This window comes from Austrofundulus limnaeus, unplaced genomic scaffold (assembly GCF_001266775.1).
Source record: "Austrofundulus limnaeus strain Quisiro unplaced genomic scaffold, Austrofundulus_limnaeus-1.0 Scaffold168, whole genome shotgun sequence".
NCBI lineage: Eukaryota > Metazoa > Chordata > Actinopteri > Cyprinodontiformes > Rivulidae > Austrofundulus > Austrofundulus limnaeus.
The window spans coordinates 914493-934228 of NW_013952570.1; the positions used below are offsets into that span (position 1 = coordinate 914493).

General features: G+C 39.2%; 1 protein-coding gene across 1 annotated transcript in view; it reads left to right on the forward strand.

Moving 5' to 3' along the window:
* The window catches only part of LOC106523880 (RNA binding protein fox-1 homolog 2), a gene marked incomplete at its 5' end in the record, with an annotated part of 74941 nt that overhangs the window by 48359 nt on the left and 6846 nt on the right, over positions 1-19736 (forward strand). Inside the window, 7 exon segments of the mRNA XM_014017454.1 lie at positions 99-272; positions 733-786; positions 969-1061; positions 12606-12693; positions 13065-13121; positions 15808-15961; positions 16978-17020. Of these exon segments, the coding sequence (XP_013872908.1) occupies positions 99-272; positions 733-786; positions 969-1061; positions 12606-12693; positions 13065-13121; positions 15808-15961; positions 16978-17020 (663 nt within the window).

Sequence of the window (19736 nt, forward strand, 5' to 3'; positions counted from 1 at the left end):
ACACACACACACACACACACACACACACACACACACACACACACACACACACACCCACCCTATCTGTTTCTCATCCTGTCTCTTCAAAACAATCACAGATAAAGGCAGAAGAGACATCTCAGGGTGAGGCGGGGGCTCAGTGTGTTGCAGGAGGGGCAGGAGCGGGAGTCTCTGCAGGAGACTCCACAGAAGCCAAAGGGACTCCCAAACGCCTCCACGTCTCCAACATCCCATTCCGCTTTCGGGATCCAGACCTCAGGCAGATGTTCGGGGTAAGAATGTCAGAATGCTGAGGGTTGTGGGGGCTCAATTTAAACATCATCTATAAATCAGTCTAGACAGCCTGGGTGCTCCACAGAAGGCCTGCCTTTTTGCTGGGGTGTGAAGACTGACAAAAAAAAGTGAAAAGAAATAAAACATTTGTATGTGTGTGGGTGGGGGATCCTCTTAATGCCCACAGGGGTAGGCTGTTATGTATGCCAGTGTGTTAATGTAAGTGACAATGTAGGAGGGAAAAAAACAGGACAGAGCAGAGTTTAAATTAAGCAAGAGGAAAAGCTAAATGCAATACTGGAAGCTGTCTTTGGTGTAATTGTGACCCCTAGTGGCCAGTAGCTGCAATCCCCTCTAGTGTCAGACRGGCTTCAAAACATAAGATCCTGAGATTTAAACATATAAATAATTTTTGTATTTACGTCTTTTTTCGCTCATTTCTTTGATTTTTTTTCTCAGCAATTTGGGAAGATTCTGGATGTGGAGATTATTTTCAATGAGAGAGGTTCAAAGGTAGGTGCAATTCTGTTTAGCTTTTAGAGCATTTTAAGATTTTAAATAATGTTGGCGTGTAACGTGAGACATTGTTGTGTTGAAAGCAACAAAGCACTGAAATCTTTTCTGCCACTAACTAGTCCTTAATGCAGGAGGCCTGAGTTTCAGTCCTTGTCTTTTCCCTCTGCTGTGTACCTCAGGGTTTTGGCTTTGTGACATTTGAAAACAGCGCAGACGCAGAGAAAGCCAGGGAAAAGCTCCACGGCACACTGGTGGAAGGTCGGAAGATTGAGGTAATTTTCCATTTTCTCTCCCTTTCTCTCTTTCCTTTTTTCTCTCAACTGTCTTCCCTCTGTTCTCACATCAACTCTGCCTGATCACTGACTGCTAACTAGATCCATCCCATCCTCCCTTATGTGATATGCTCTGATGCAGCCCACTGGTATCCTACTCCCCAGTCCTCTGCAATATGTTTCTTGTGTTATTTTTTTCAAATCCAGCGAGACTTTTTCTCTTTTTTTATGGATTTTGTTTATGTGGTGGGAATGATTTGAGGGTGGTGCAAGAACACAAAATGAAAGCATGCTTTGTTACTTGTCATCTGCAGCATTATTTTTCATAATAACCTGTTGCCTCCTCAGCTTTTTAATTTCCCAATGATGCACAATGTGCCACCACACTGATTTTATAACTTTCTCATGCAACMGTTGGAATGATGTTTGTGTAGCTGGCACTGGGGGGGCATGAGAGGAGCCCTGTGAAAAGATAATGCATGGCTGAATGCTGCCGGACGCCCCTTAATWTTTTTTCCTCAGTGTGTGGAAATTCGTCTGTGCTTCCTCTCTCCTGGTGCTGTGGTTGTGACAGCTGGTGGCTCCTGGTGCAACAGCAGCATGCTGGGATTCACAGCAGTACAGACGCATGTTCACTTTATGGAAGTCTGGAATCTTTCTAATGAGTTTTTGAGTTTTTATGTTTTGTCTTTATGCTTTGAGGTTGTTTATTGTGATCTAAATACATGTTTAAATGAAGCATGTACTGAGTGTTTGAAAGTGGAATTTCTTTATGTCAATTGGAGGTTTTGAGCCAGTTATCCATATTCAATCACTGAAGTCACTTTAAGCCAGGATTTGTGCATGGGCTTTCTCTGGTGATTTCCGTTTGGCGTGGGTGTGTGGGTGTGTGGGTGTGTGCGAGTCAGTTCCTGCATGATGAATGAGACTGGACGCTTTTTAGTTCCTTTACTCTCACTTCTGCTGCAGTGTGGTTGAGAATGAGAGGCAGACACCTGCATCTACTGGTACGCCATGTCTCCCCCCCACCACCACCACATCACCTCCACCTTCAGCCAAACAGCAAGCTGAGTGGATACTGATGCAGCCAGCTGTACTCTGCATCAGTCCCACCTGTGCACTTAGTCAACAGTCTGTGTTTGTCCCTGGTATTGCTTTAACACAACTCAGTTCTCTCAAGTCGTGCATGATATTAGTCACTTTTTCTCAAAACAGTGAGAGGTTTGCCTTTGTTTTCAGGTGTCGTGTTGCATGTGTTCCGTTGTGCTCCGGTAGTGGTGATGGTCTGTAGTGAGTCGAGCATCAGCAGCATGGTGGTCCAGCAGCAGGAGTCTATGGAGTGCGTCTTTCTTTCTGTCTTGTTTATTGTGCATGAGCTTGAAGAGACAAAAGGCTGGCGTGGGACAAACTTTGTGTTTTATACATTCTTTCAACCAAGGAAAGAAGGCTGGGCATTTTCTGTTTGGAGCTATGCTCTCCTCGTCTTGCAAATGTTGCTTTTCTTCGTCTTCAGATTTCAGAGTTTGTTGAAGTGTGTCTTGTTYGTTACAGTTCAGAAGCTCTGAAATTCAGGCCCACTCTTTATATGAATATTTAATCTCTGCTGAGTGCGTCTCAGCAGTTTACTATCCACTGGCATGGGTTTAGCTAATAAATCCTTGGTGTGCATGGTTTATATTTTATTTTATATATTTGCTGCCTAATGTAGACTGAACTATAAACAGATTGTGTCTTTTTTTGGCATGTTTTTTATGACTGTTGGATTATTTTTGATGGCACATTACATTTGGTTTCTTTTGTAGTTAGCATGATGCCAGGAGCTCAMAAATGCCTTAAATTCATGAAAAAGGAAAGGCATAATAGCTTCACTATTTAGAAAGAAAACTGGATTATTTTGAAAGAATGTTGTAGTTAAACTGAGAACTGATTGTTTTTTGTTTCTTTCTTCTGGTGCATGACTGTGGAAGTTGCCTAGTTGTTATTTTTGTACTAAGTAGTGGCTCATAGTGTGCATGTGTCACAGCTTAAATAAATAGTACATTAGATAGATGATTGTTGTACCTAAAGTTACACTGTACTTTTCTTTGTCTGGGATAAAACTCTGCGTTATGAAGAAGTCAGTTTCCTGTACACTTCCAATGTTTCCATGTAAGTGGCCCAACTACAGTTCACTTTGTCTCCTACCTGCTTTTCTATCATCCCATCTCCCCATTATTTACTCTCTATATATAGAGTYCTACAGGCCTATATATAAGTGTGACAGTGTGTCTTAGTATGCACTCACAAGTATACACAGTTCGAGCATCTTCACTCATCATCCACGGCTGTCTTTGTTACTGTGTGTATGCCTGATATAAACATTCCTTACTCATCACTCATATCGTAGCATATGTCTGCTGTAGACAATCATACTTTAGTCTTTGCTGACATTTTCTTTTATTTTTTTCTGAAAGAAAGATTATATATTTGTAGTCATATATTTTGCTACACAAAGAGCCCCATTATCCCTGTTAGAGATCCATCAATTGCAGGTTTTCTAGGCTGGTTGTGTTTTTCCGATTTTTGCACAACTTTGACCTCCGAAATCCAATTTACTTTCAAGAACTTTAATAAATCGCACTGCAATTTYATTTTTTTCTCTTCCTGGCCAAACTGAAAATTTGACTGTTTGCATAATGAAGTTTGCAGTAAAAAAAAAAAAAGCTAATGGCTTTGTGCCACTATAAATCTACAAGTATTCCAAACTGTCCATCCATCCATTATCTTTTACCTTGAACTAAAGCCATAACATAATATTTGGGTAGGAAAAATCAGACTCATTAAATTGTTAAATCATTTATTTTATTCTGGTTTAATTCAATTCAGTTTATTTATAAAGCACCAAGTCAMAACAAACGTTGTCTCAGGGCACTGTACACACACAAAAAAATAAAAATAAAATCTAAAGAAGCCAGCAGATTGTGTTGACTCACYTCATCACAGTCTCCCATCCTGAGCAGCAACAGTGAAAAGGAAAAACTCCCTTTTAACAGGAAGAAACCTCCAGCAGAACCAGAACCAGGCTCAGGGCAGGCGGCCATCTGCCTTGAGCGGCTGGAATTGGGAGGACAGGAAGTAAACATATTAAGCTGTTAAGTCTCTCAGAAATCTTAACGTTAAAGTTTTTACTGCGAGCAGTTAGTTAATGTTTATTATTTACTATGTTGTGTTTTTATGTTCTATAAAATAATTAACAGACATATTATTTTAGATTTAGTGGCCTCTTATACATCTTGTGGTTTAGTGTATTTTAAAAACCGTAACCCTCCCACTGTCTTTGTGGGGTCTTTATGACCCCACTCATGTTTGGTGTGGCGGTGGAGTCCTCCTGACCCCACTTAGTTGTGGSGGCAAAGCGGGGTTGGGGTGGGGTTGTTAGGTGGTGTTTCTGGGTGGCCTGGCTGGCTCCCCAAGAGGCAGCCATGACTTTTACATGCTAGCTTTGTCAGCGCACCGCAAACACAGCAGGATACAAACTCTTGAGTCTTTTTTTACTTTATGAAAACATCTGAATCAAATGTGTTTCTAGTGCATCACGTCAGATGATCACCAGTCAAGCTGAAAATCGTCCAACTCTGTTTACAAACTGAGTAATCAATGGACCCTTATTCTGGAAGTTTGCTCCTGTAGTTAAAGGTAATGTAGTTCAATTGGTGCCAATTGTTTTTCTTGCAGATGTTTGATCACCAGTCGTGGTCAGAGAATAATAATCTTTCCATAAAACAGTTTTGTTTTTCAGTCTGTTTATCAACCAGCTACAGTATGGTCATGCTGCTTACTGGTTATCAAAGAAATGAAAGATTACAAGCATCAAAAACCTCCATTGATCAAAAGTTCTACCTTTTTTTACCTACTAGTGTTACTAGTATTCTTATGAATTAGATTAAATATTGTGAGTATAGAAGACAAAGACCCAGTAGACCCCACAGACTCCACACCATCTACCCCTCAAAGATGACGTGTTTGTGGTTTATCTGAATTAGGTTAGGTCTGGAGTGTTAGGGGAAGTGATGGCTCCTCCGCGGCGCAGAGTTTTAGTCAGATACTGCAACACAACAGTGCAGAATACCTAAGGTGTGTGTGAGCGCGCGCAAAATAAGTGTCGCAGCKCTGCATGCAACGTGATGAACCGGAGATGAGTGCATAAAGAGTGTCATCATCACTGCATGGATGTGTGTGGTGGAAATGATGAAAAGACRTTGTGCCTGTGGTTCTGCATGCCTGATAATGCATCTTCTGTCCAAACAAAACTGACTCTACTCAGTTGACCTTGGGTTTCTGGTCGATTGTTTCTGCTTATTTTTGTTTTTTGTCAGTTTTTTGTAAATTCTTCATTTTGTTTGATTTAGCTTAAGGCTTCCTGTTACTTTTGTCTCATTTTTGTTGTAGGTCTTCCTYACTGTTACGGATTTAGCCAGTTCCACTTTGTTACAGTAGCTTTCAGTTTCTGCATGATTTGCCCCTGAGCTTACCTCGTAGTTTACTTTGTATGTTTGAAACGGAAAAGGTTGAATAAAAAGGAGGAAAGAGTTCAAACTTTGCCTCTTTCAACCGTCTGTCTTTGTGTGTTGACTCATTCTTTCATATTTTCCTTCTTGCCACTGCCAGTCTATTTTTGCCATTTTGTATTTTCATTGTAATAATCCCATCTTCACSTAATTTATGTGTTTTATTTCAGTATATTTTCTGTTCAACTGTCCTTTAGTATTTGCTTCTCTGGTGATGGTAATAAAATAGAGATTTTAGTCACTGTGCCCAAGCTCAGTGTTCAGACACACTCATCTTTTTGTGGCTTAACTTTACCACACACGAGTGAGTCCTATCCAACCAGAACGTCCTTGTTTTGAACAGACCTGAGTAGCAGCAAACCAGCTTTTGCAGTTCTTCATTACTGATGAAGACTGGTGTAAATTTCCTGAGTCCCTCAAAGTTATCAGTAAGGATAGTTTAGGGGGGTCTAGAGAGGTTACCACATCATTCTTTAACACATCTTCTGTTCTCTTGAGCACCAAATATCTTTTTTCCTTTCGTTCAGAATGATGGTCCGAGCATCGACAGCCAGCATCCCCTTCCTGTTTTCTCTCTTCTCTTCCTCTTCCTGTTCTTCTTCCTCTTCCTCTCGGTCTGTAGCACTGCTACTGTCAGGTTTTTCTTTTACTTCACATGGGACAAAGAGTGGGACGTTTAGGTTTCTTTTGTTCCTGGGAATACTTGTTCCTTTATTTATTATATTTTTTCTGTTTCCCTGACGACTTCTGTGTGTTGTTGTCAGTCTCCACGGTAACCACTCGCTGTTTCTACGGCAACGGTAAGTTGTGTACAAACATCTATCACTGAACTGATCCTTTGCCATCCACCCTTGAAAGRGGCATTATCTAGAGTCCACAGTGAAGTTGCAGCGTATTGGTTTTATATCATTTGACGGCACTCACAGTATAGACAGATGGACACAGCATATTTCATCTTTTAGCAGTAATTTCTCCACATGCCACATCATTAACACCTCCCTGGAATGACTAAATGTAATCACCTTCTTCTACACAATCACACAATATTTGTCCATTTGACTTTGTCTGTGTAGTACTCATAAGATTAATCAAAGATCATCAGAAATTACGTGAAACATTGTTCCCTGTGGCTGCCTTTAATTTCTTTGAGTGAATGCAAAGTAGCAGGGCTGCTCTCATTTTTTAATTTCACTAGCCTTCCTTCTTTTGCCATAGATATTGCCATAAATATTTTTCAATTTAGACTTTTGGGTGCATTGTGTATTTAGTAAGTCAAGGCATTAGTGATTAAAAGGTGGGTTTGCGCTGTAGGTTAAATGTTTAGCACATGTCCAGCCATTYTCTTTGCATAACTTGTTACGAGCAGTGCCTATTTTTGTAGTTAAAGCAACATTTTAGAAGATTTAGAGATTTAAATACTAGAAAACTCTTCTGCCTCACTTTAACAAAAACATTTGAGGTTGGTGATGCTGGATTGTTTTGTTATTTGTGTTAAAATAAAATAAAATGTGCAGAACACATGGCAGATTGCACCAGTTTTTAAATAAATACATAAATATGGCTGACTAGCAATTATCAGGATTGGGTTGCATCACTAAAACTTAAAAAGTTTTGTTTTCCGAGTATACAATTTGTTTGCTGCAACAACCACTTGTTGCACTGTCTATAACACTTGGTGTTAAAGTTATGCAGTGGTCAGGGCTGACCCTGTGTGGATTTTCTCCAGGGTTTTTTATTTAATAACAACAATAATAATATTAATAATTTGTTAGTGTTACATACCTCTCAATGTATTCGATGGAACGGGGGATCGAACCAGCAACCCACTGGTTACAGAACAACTCCACTAACAGCTCTGCCACAGCTGCCCCTACTTTTTTGTATATGTCAAATACACTGACTGACAAACATGTTTAACACTTTAAAAGGTGGACATAAAATGAAAATTCACACGTTGAAAGGTCACATGACTATTACAATGATTACAATTTCAGAGGAAATGGATAATGCAGCTTTTAGTGCAGACACCTTCTGGTCCCCTATGAATAAGTTGACACCCCCTCGGGCCTGGTTACAAGTATTGATTTGGTGCAGAATGGAGTCCTATAGTCATTGTACCCTCTGCACCAGCAAGTCGGCCCTCAGCTGTGGTAACTGGCCCTCCAAATCCAGCAAACAAGCAGTGGGATGGAGTTATCAGTTGATCCCTTGCAGGTTCCAGTGGGAAAAGATCAGGGGACCTGACGGTCCACAGAGAGACCTCAACATGACACAGGCAGATGACTTGTAACTCAGACGGGTGTTGTCTTTTTTGAAAGACTGTAATGATGCTATCTTGTGGGGGGGTGCGTAGATGTCATTGACGCAACACTGTGCCATCGGGTTCCCCTGAATCACTACTGGAGTTTACCTGATTTCACACCATAGTGCAAGAGTAACACAGGTGTGTCTCTCCATAACATTGGCAGGATTGATCCTCTCCTCTCAGTATCACATATGTGCACACGATTGTCATCTGTGGAAAGGCAGAACTAAGATTCATTGTTTAAAAATTACCAATGCCATTCTTCAGTCCATGCCTTCTGGTAGCAGCAGCATTTCAAATCCAGTTGCCTCTGTTCTGTTGGTAGCAGAATCCCAGTCAAGACATGGAGCTGTAAAGAGTCCAATGCCTGTGTCCAAACAGCAGGTGCCGATGACCTGGGGTTCTGTAATGCTTGGTGCATAATACAATGATCCTTCCTTGATGTGGTGWTTTGGGCCATCAGAACCATCTTTCATGTATTGTGCCAGTGTGACATATGTAAGTCCCACATCATAAGTACTGTATTTCACAAAACAACCACCTGTTCTTATGTAAACCCACAAAGCAACTACTATCAAACTTCAACAAGTGCAGATAATGGTGTCTGCAAAGCATTGTGTTCTGACTGGCTGTCAGGAAACTGGCTGATAACTCCATTGCTCCTTTCGTAACACTGCTTATTCCCTCTGGTGCTAGCTCTGCTTCATTTACACAACCATTATTGGTCTGCATGCAGACCAGATTGTATCCAAGTTTAATCATCACGTCAGGCTGCTTAACTTTTTTTGCCAAGTGTAGATCCAAGTCTGGTTGTTTGATTACATTAAATAGGCACTTAGTTTAAATATAAACATGCCTTGTTGTTGGTACTGTTCACATGCCCATAATCCACCTTGTGTTTAACTGAGACAAGCTACAGCCTCATGCGATCCTCAGGATAAATGATGGAAGTAGGTATTCTTAATGGATAAATGGACTTTAAGCCAATGCTAGTTTTGGCAAGCAGCTCAGTTACATAATGTCATGACCAATATCTGGGCATTTTCTGAGAATTACTTCCAGACAAAATAGAAAAGATACATGCTGCCACTGGGCCACCAACCCCCTATTTTAAAATAAATTACTTACACCATCTTCCCATTTTGGAAACAGCAGTGAACATATTTTGGTAAGAGGGAGGAGCTCTTTGTCCTCGTCTGAACCACTTCCTTTTTTGGAAAGTTACATTTATAATGCATGATCACTGTGGAAGTAACTGGGATGTTATTTGTAAAAAAAAATTCAGAATAAAATGGTTGTACTGTACTTCAAACATTTTACCTGGTGTTAAAATAAAAACAACACTTTTAAAAGTGCATTAAAATAGTTATGTAGCTTTGAAAGCATATAAGTAGACAGATTTGTGGTGCAACCCTTTAAAATTGATCAAAAAAACAAAAACAACGAGCAGCTGGTGCAACTGGCTTCTGGTCACTCACCAAATCTGCTGGTTCTTTGTTACCATATGCATCTCTAAACCGATATGGGGTTTACCTCGCTGTTTTGGGGTCTCTTATTATGCTGCCATTATTTTTATGTCTTTTGGTTTGGTTTTCTTTGTAGTGGACTGTCTTGTGTATGAGTAGTGATAGTAGTAGCTGTAGTGTACTGGTCTTAGTTTGTGACACACAGTTTTAATGCCTGGCATAGTGTCTCATGTTTCTTTTGTTTCTCTCCTTTTTTTGGGAATGAGGACTGCTCTCTCTCACTCTCTCTTTATCTTTCTCTCTCCCTCTGGATCTCTCTGTCTCTGTTCCCTCCATCCTTTGGTGCTCTGTTTCTCAACCCACCACACATAATGAGATTTTCAGGAGAATGGTCACCAAATCTAATCGCTTTATTTGAATGATGCACCTTGGTATATTTGTTTTGTTTTTAAACAGTAATTATAAGTTTATTTATGTTTGTTTTCTGTGTCTCTGTTAGAATTTTCTCCCCATTTCTTTTTTCATTTTACCCCATGTTTTTTTTTGTTTATTTTTGTTTTTGAATATGGACTGGCTCTCTCTCTTTACTTCTCACCTGCATCCCTTACCTGTACCCGTCTCATCTTCGTCTCGTATGTGTTTGATGTGGGAGTGCTACGATTGTTTTGATTGGTCGCAATGCTGCATCCGACGCTTGCTGATTGGCTGAATTATTTTTTAATTTGTTTATTTCGACTTATTACTCACTCTTGGTCATGTGATGCGCCTGTAGGTGGCTGTGTGTAATTTCTGTGTTATGATATGATTATTAATTTTGTCAATCAAATGTTTTTGCACCCCCTCTTTCTCTCCCTTTCTGTTGTATTTTCTTTAAACAATAAATATATTATTCTTTTAGGTACGTAAACCCCACAAGTTTGGTTTCATATGGAAAAGTGGTTTAATTTTGTCTGGGTTCATCATCCAGGCTGGACTGGGAGGGCAAAAGTGGGATGAGAAAAGATGAATGTTTCATTTTTTTTAAATCATTAACACTTTGAGATTTGCCTTTTCATATTGATCTCTGTTGATTTGCATGTGTTCATTTCAACCCAAGTTCATTATTTACGCATGAAATACATGTAATAAAGCATATAGAGATTTTCCATTAACATAGGCTAAATTTCATTGGTAATAACTTGTCGATGTAAAACATCTAACCAAATAGATAAATGTTTGCTTAACTTGCGAAAATGTTAACATCATTTTGATACATGTGGACAGCTGTGTCAGATAGGCTAGGTTAATTGAGTCATTTGCCACTGACCTTGTCATCTGCAACGAGGGGAAAATGAGGTAAACCTCATTTCCATTTGAATGAAATTCTTCAGATAAAGAACATGACTCACCAAGAGAGGCGATGCACACCGCAGTCAGGGCTTTAATGATTCCCCAACGGGAGTGCAGAGCGTACACACGCACACACAAGCACTCTTATTCCTCAGCCTCTCACTCTTTTCTTTCTTTGTCGCACACAAGCACACCCTCTCTGCTCATCTCGAACCAAAAGGTCGTTAATCTTTAGCTTGCCAAACAGTCAAATGTGCAACTTCAACGGCACACTCAGACAGTGTGGGTTATTTCAGAGCTACAGTTTCCGTCTTTTAAAGACCATCAAAGGAAGATGAGGATAGATCAAGCTACAAAAGTGGGAGCCTTTGAAGCTCAGACAGAAAATTATAAGCCATCTTAGATTCAAAGGCTTAAACATTAGAACGAAATGTCAGCAAGATTGCACAGAAAATCTACGCACAAATACACACACCTAAAAACACTTAACACATTCATATGCACATGCAAAAATATGTACAGCTCAGTTGTCGTTGCTGTGCCACCATCTTACATCTCTTCAGTCAATAACTAAATCTCCACCATGCTGTTTGCTTTTACTGCATGACGGAAAGTTACGTTTTTATTCAGTTTATTGCTAAAACAGTTAATGAACCTAACTAGTGAACTATAAATTAATATATTCAGCTTATTTTACTGTTCTTCAGAGGTACATTTTCCTGTTACATCTGTTCAGATTTGAATTTTCATCAAGTAAAGGAATGAAATAAACCTGCAAAATAAAATATAAATATCTTTTGATTTTTTTTTTAAAAAGACCCTTTTCAAAATTAAGGAATTTCCACAGGCGTTAAAGAAAAGTCTTTTAACTGCTTTAATTAAAATGTTTAAATTACCGTTCAGTCCCGTCTTTAGAGGTTTTTGCAGCTTATTGCAACACTAGACTTCACTCCTCCACTCTCTTCCAGGTGTCTTTCTGACACAAAACGATAAATAACCCTTGAAGTGCAACACTTTATTAAAAGAACATAGAAAACCCACAAACCTTTTTTTTTTTTTAAATACTTCACTGGTAGTTTTACTCTCAAGTATATAAAATTGCCTTGCATGCAGTTTTGCTATATATAATATTTTTAAATAATTCCCTTTTTAATCACAACTAGTCTAAAGTTGGAATTTCCAACTGAAGAAATTGGATTTCTTAGTTCTGATATAAAACAGATAAGTAAAAAGTAGAGCAGGGTTGTTTTTTAAGTAAGTTAGTTGAAAAGTCTATCTTCGCTTGAGAGTTTTGTCTTAAAAGAAAGCAAAAACAGCAGTAGAGTTTTGACTCCCCACTTATGTGGAGCGGAGAGCGCAGCATAATTTAAATTGTTAGTTAAAGAGATAAAGTTAATTAGGTGCCCTTTGCTCTGCTCTGACTGTGGCTGTGTGATTTTGCAAGTTTTAGCTTCTCACCATAAGAAACGTTTTCAAACTGAGAGTGCCTCAAAAATATGCCAGGTTTTTGCTTCCCCAAATTGATTTTTTTAAGTTTGCCATGACTTGAACATTTGTCTTCACATCTAAATTTATGTCATTCCTAATGATAAATGCTGACTGCACAAAACACAATGACTGAAAATGAAAATTAAATGTTTACACAACTCATTGACCATTACCACCAGTAATCACTTTAATGACACAGCAAATACAGCAATCAGTTTTCTAAATGTGCAGCGAAAGGAGACAGTCATGATACCTCATCACAATTCTAGACGTGTTGGTTAAATTGTTTTCCTAAAAGCATACACATACATCAGCCTCGGCCTGCATTTTGAGTGTGTTTGCTATTTTATTTTATTTTTTCCCCTTCTGTTGTGTTTGTGCGCTTGACTGTCTGCTACTCCACCCCCAGGTGAATAATGCCACCGCCAGGGTGATGACTAACAAGAAAATGGTCAGCCCCTACCCTAACGGAGAGGCTCTCAGCACGCTTCCCTATGGTAACAACCGCAATGACGCACACTAACAATGAACCCTAGCTGGTCTAATAGCCCAAACAGCACAGGTACACAGGGAGAGACAGCCGAAGGTAAAAATACTCGTCGTCTCTGCTGCTGGCTTGAATTGTGTAGGTTAACACACACATGCCGTCGCCATAAAGTGGAGTTTGTGCTGCAGCATTATGAGAGTAAAATCTATTGAAAAACCATCACAATATTTTTCAAGCTAAATCATGAATTAGAAAACAAAGTAGAGTGTAATACTACATGAATGATAAGTGACAAAATCCACTGCAGGTATGTTGGAATAATTWTATTTTTTAAAAAGCTACTACTGTTCATTGTTTATCTTTTTTCTGTTCGACTATCAGCAGGGTGGAAACTGAGTCCCATGGTGGGGGCTGTGTATGGACCAGAGCTCTATGCAGGTAAGACCAGCTTCCATCTGTCTGCTGAGTACATTTACATTAGGGTAGTACAATATTTTAAAAAAATCAGTTGCAACAATATTGTATATTTTGATGACAATATCAGTTGTGATAAAGCCTCATTGTCTCTCCTAACATCATGAAGCTCTCCTTGTGTTTTAATATCTCAAAGAGTGGATTACAAAATTATTCAGTCCCTTTGCATCCCTTGATTTTTRTCATCTTTACATTGAATGGAAAATTCTACAGAAAACTGTGAAGGGAGTAGAAGAAATATGTTTTAAGTACTTCAAAAAAAATAGAAAGCAAAAATAAATAAAATAAAAAGGGACACGCTCATGGACTCACATTTACTTTGAAGCCTCAGCCGAGCAATTTGGTGTTATTTGATCTCAGTAGAAATACACCTGCTCCCAGAATCAACACCTCTGAGTAATAAATGCTACCAAACAGGAGATGGAGTAAAGACCAGAGAACTCTTCACACAGGTCAGAAACAAAGTTGTGGAAGAGTAGGAGGAGAAAAAATCCAAACACAGGGCACCATTCAATCCATTATTAGAAAATGGAAAGATTGTTACCCATGCTGGCTTGTTTTCCTTATTTGAACACATGCTACAACAGCAAGGAGGGCATTAATCAGAGAAGCAACCAAGGCAAAAAGGAACCCTGACAGAGCTGAGCAGCTCTTCTGTGCGGTGGAGAGTACCGGTCTGTAAAAACAATAAACTACACGGCGCCGAGCTTCCTGGAAGAACGGAGGAAAAAAACAGTATTGCTTTTTTTTTTAAAAAGAGGCAGACTATTTTACAGTATGTGCTGTGATCATATGGGTATGTTTCTCATCAGCAGGGGTGAAGGGACTGGTCAGGGTTAAAGAACAGATGGTTGAAGAAAAACATGGAGAAACTTATGAAAGGAACATATTTGAGTCTTCCAGCAGGACTATGAGCCTAAACACACTGCTGAAGCAACAGTACTGTGGGTAAATGACAAGAAGTTGAATGTTCTTGGAAATAGTTAAAACATGGTATTTATCCCCATTTCATTTAAAATAGTTTAGTGTAATTCTCACTTATTATCAAATTAAAATTAAAGTGAACTCCTGGCTATCTGGCAACGATGGGTGGGGGTGGATACTTTTGCAAACCACTGTATAATTAAAATCAGATGTTTACATCAAGGAAAGTCATCCAAATTTTTAAATATACAGYATTAGAATATTTTTAATGTCCACAATATATTATGTCTGGTTCACATAGCAAGATAAATGTGCCGATTTTTAGCCCAATTTTCCTCTTACGATAATCTTAAGGATGCCCTGATTATTTTAATGACTCTAAAGATAGTCTTAAAAGATTTTCCTGTCGTGTGTGGTGTATTAAGAAGGATCTAGTTGGCTCGGAAGGATGTCAGGACCACACTGACCTTAAGTCGGGGATATTCATCATGCTGGCCAGATATTCCAGCGTGTGTGGTTTTCATGAGGACAAACAAGCTCGCAACGTGATCACTGTGATGTGTATCCAATCAGAAAGCGAGGTGACGGAAACAAGCAGGGGAATCCAAAAGACAAAACAACTGCCATGGTGCACAGAAAGTCTGGTGGATATCAGAGACGTCTTTTCGAATAGTTTTTTCTCTGTTAAAAATAGTCCACAAACTATCACCGTTGCTTCTTCTTCGTCAGCCATGTTTATTTACTCTGAACTCACGTTTGATGTCGAAATTTTTTGCATGATTTCCTGCCTGTCGTCTGAATGTTGGTGAGTGAAATCTGTTTGTGTGGTGTAGGGCTGCCACAAACTATTATTTTAATAATCGATTAATCACCGATTATTTATTCGATTAGTCGACTAATCGGATCATATGTTAATTGAATATAAAACATACAGCTTATCACGTCAGAATGCAGCTGCTATTGTTTAACCATCGTTAGGTTTTAGCTATATGCTAACTAAAAATAATTGCTGTGGAAGGCAAGTTCTGCTCTGCAGATATTGCACAGGTTTCTCTTTCATTTTCTTAAAAAGTTCCCACACTTTTGAGCTCCGTTGCTGGGTAGCCATGATACCCAATGTCTTGTGACGTCCACAGCCTACCCCAGTTACCACTACTGTGCATGTGTGTCAAGGACAGAAAGGCAGATGTGGCAGTGGAAGGTGTCAAAGCAGTTTGGAGAGAAAAACAAAGTAAAGAACAATAAAAAAGAAAACGATTAATCTATTATTAAATTAGTCATCGATAATTTTAATAATCGATTAGTCGTCGATTAATCGTTTAATCGTGGCAGCCCTAGTGTGGTGTGTTGTCTTTGCCTTGTGGCTGTACACACCACACACTGCAAACCAAACCTGGTATATGGTAAAAAAAAAAWTTTTAAATGTATCGTCATGTGTAGGGGCACTTTCAGTCTCTGAAAATCAACCAACAATTTTAAAATCTTGCAGTGTGAACCAGGTTTTAGTCATTTTTGATACTGACTGATATTGCAGCAACAATAAAATTTAAACATAACACACCTTTCTAATTTAACTCAGTCTTTATATTATCCTTCTGTTTGTCATGTTATGCATTTTTCCTAACTGAGAGAACAAATTTATTTGTTTTCACTTCCTCCATTGTCGTCTCTGTTCTTCTAAATTTGCCGTTCTTGTTCTTCATCTTTCTCCCTTGCTCACCCTCAGTCCCAGGGTTTCCCTACCCTACAGCAGCTGCCGCTGCCGCCACGACAGCAGCCGCCGCAGCGTTTCGCGGTGCCCACCTGAGGGGCCGAGGTCGGCCTGTTTACAGCGCCATGAGGGCTGCTGTGCCTCAGCCTGCCATCCCTGCCTACCCCGGGTAATAAACAACAGCTGTGTAGCTGTCCCAGATTTGAAGGGTTCTTATGTAAAACAGAGGAAAAAACTCAGAATGTGTTTTGTGTGGTTCTTCAGCAAATCTGTTGAGCTTTACCTCCCGAGTTATTTTTTTATTTGCACAGATGTTTGTCTAACTGAAGTGCTCATTCTCCTATCAAACATTATTCACACTTCACTCTGTTCAGCAGTCCAATTGGCAGATTGTCAGTCAGTTCACAAGCAGTCCGTTGGAGCGTGACACTGATGGGACCGCATCGTCAAATGTTCATTTAAATAAACAGATACCACTGTCAGCAGATTTGCATAAGCACACACAAACTGCATTCAGTCTTTACACAAACGTAGCCGCCTCGTGCAGAGGTTTGCTACATATGATTTGCTGTGGTCGTTTTGTTTTAGTCCGATCACTTTGTGTTCTGTGCATGTTGTCGTGCTGTGATGATTGGCTAATCTTGTGGAGACAGCTATAATTTCCTGATCAAAACAGAATTGACACATTTATGGTCTGCTGTTGACTTGATATGATATAATTAAACTAAGCACAAGAAGATGAACATGGAGGATGCAGGAAATACCATCTCCAAATTGGTCCCAGTGAAAACTACATTTTCCAGACATCATTTCCTATAAAAGGACCCAATCAAAGTGGCCTTTATTGCACTGGTCTTCTTGTAACAGGGGAACAATAGCAGTTTATAGTTTCAGTTCAGTGAACTTAATGTATTATCCCCATGAGTGCATTGTTTAATGTTTTTTTTTAGCTGCACTTGTGGAGTTTAAATGGAAGTTGTATTTCCTCTGCATGCTGCATGGGTGTGAAATAACCACTTTTTCTCTTTCTTTCTTTCGTTCTTTCTCCTCTCTCTTTTTCTCCCTCTCCTGTTTATGCTGGGTTGTGATCCTCCTCCACCTTGGGTTTTTGGGACTGTGCACCACTCCGTTTGCACCCCTCCCCTCCCCTCTCTGTGCCTCTGCTGTGTTCCCCCCCGCTCTCAGCGTGGTGTATCAGGATGGGTTTTATGGAGCTGCAGAGTTATATGTAAGTAAATTCACCTGCAACCCACACAACATCTCTGTCCCTCCCTTCACAGCTTTCTTTTTTTTTTTTTTTTTTGTCCCTCCTCTGGGGTTGATTCTGCATGTGCATCCAGTCATGTGCTGCACAGAGCTGCCTGCAGAATGGTGAACTGATCTTTAGATGCTCCACAAATTTGCACAGGACTGTTTATAATCTGAGGTGATTTATGTCCAAGGATTATTTGTTTGCAGTACATTTCTTTTTGTGCACCAACTGGAAAAACTACGGTTAGGTTTTAAAATAGTATAAGCTGATTGCAAAGRTAGGCGACACCAGTACGAAGGCTGCTCTGTAGGCAGATGAAGCAGCGTGTATCTGTGCGTGTGTGTGTGTGTGTGCGCGTGTGTGTATCCAGGTTGACGACGGTTGTTTCTGTTCTCTCTGTAGACTAGTGTTTCAGGACTCAGTCCTTAGTCCCAGATTGTCTCAGGTAGGGTCAACTCACCACCAAACCCACAGTGTGCATTACTTTACCTCCTCTGATCTTACGAATCATCTTCTGATCTGATCTGGAACATTTCGTCTTTTAGATGTTTTAAAGAGAATTAAAGCTGCTTCCAAGTTTGCTTTGTTTTTCTACTAACTCACAATTTTATTTTATTTTTAGTTGTGGGAATAAAACGTGTTTGTTCACTAAAATACTAAACTGTGTTGCTTAGACTTTTCCTTCTCAGTCTTACCAAAGAGAACCTGGTCGCTCTTGTTYGGTTCACTTAGTTTGGGAAAAAAAATAATGTATTTTATGTAATTTTCTTGCTGCATTTATGGTCAAATGTTTGCATACTCTTATCAGAGTCACTGATGTAATATGGTGGCAGTTTGGGCTTTTTCTGCTTGTTTTTTGTGACTTTTGAGACTTTTATATTAGGGCTGTGTATTGGCAAGAATTTGGCAATACGAAACATATCATAACAGAGGGGTCACGATACGATATATCCCGATATATTGCGATATATTGTGATTTTTTTTTGTCCAAAAATTCTATTAAATAAAAACCTCTTCCTGAAATAAAAAGAAAAGCTAATGTTTACTTACAATGCTAATGCTACCCTTACTCTCTGGCGCTCAAGAGGTAGAGGAGCCAAATGGCTGGCTCACTGCTGCCAACTAGTGGTCAGAGGCTGAACTACAACATAAAAATGAACGGCTGGCAAGAAGGTAGACATTTTAAACCTTAATTAAAAATCGATACAGGGCTTTAGAATATCGATACAGTATCGGGAAATGAGATATTGCGATATTTCAGTGTATCGATACTTTCTTACACCCCTATTTTATATAGGAATAACGATGTSTTGCATTTCCTAACTTTGACACTAGTGTTGTACTCTTTTAAACACCAACAATGGAGCTAATCCTGCACAGAAAAATACATTTACTTGTTGGATGAGAGTAGTTGGTGTTTAATAAAATAGTTCTTATTATTTATTGGTTTTAAAATAGCATCAAGATCCCCACTGAGGAAATGAAAACAGTATAAAAAAGTCTTTGTCGTTCAAATTTCTTAGTGCTTTTTCATTTCACTAGATGTTTAATGTGATTATTCTTAGTGAATTGTGTAGTCCAAAAGATCACACACTTGCTAGCATGATGCTACATGAGAGCTAAATGAGTCCTTGTCGATATAAATCTCCTAATCAAGCACTAAATGGTGCTGCTTTATTTCTTATTATTGTTTTAAAAAATGTGTTTTACCTTGTGGTCCTGCGAGTCCGAGCACTGTTGTCATATAGTGAGGAAAATCAGCCCCCTCCATGTAAATGAACGACAGTGTTGTTGATAAAATAAAATCTATACACCTTGAATGATTTTTTTCCAGGTGTTGACTCTTGCTGATGTATGTTCAAATATGCATTTTTCCAACATTTTTGCCTGTAATTAGTAAAATAAAAAACTTTAAAAAATGATTGTTTTCGGGAGAGTAGGCTGGACCTAATGCCTCACATCTGTAGCAGTGGGATTTTACTGAAGGAGGTTCAACAAACTTCCTCTGAGTAAGAAAATAATAATTAWTATAAATACAGAGGTGGGTTAGCTCTGACTAGCTTTACCTTGGCTTTGTTTGAATTACCCACTTGTGCCACAGAAACCTGTCACAGTTCAGTTCAAGTAGTGAACAGAAGTTGGACTCCATTGGTAGAAATGGACCATAATTCACTGCTGCCTGAGCCAAGACTCGAGCCCATCAAGGCTAATGCTAACATGTGCAGCTGATTATTGTGATTTTCAGGCTGGTTTAAAGTGTCTTCATGTCTCCTTCATAAAGTGTCTCGTCTCATTTTCTGTCTGAACTGGAGGAAGATGTGAACTGATCCTGKTTGTAAAATTTAAAACATGCATTACAAATTTTAAACACTGAATTTTGCACAGAGATTTATTTGTAGGTGGTAATAGTTCATAATTCCAAGATGTACAATGAGAAGGTGTAAAAAATGTGTAAAAATTTTCTGTCTGACTTCTGGAGACAGATGATGCTAATTACACATTCTCAGCTAAAACCAGGGAAATTGTTTATCACCTCATATTCAGGCATGCCTTTCAGCATATCTTTATACAACACCTGACTGTAAATGCTCGATGCATAATTATGAAGTACATCTGCATTCAGGAAGTATTTGAAATGCACAACCACTGCTTCTTTTTACAAGCTTCCTGCAAAAAGTCAGCCAAGACTTAG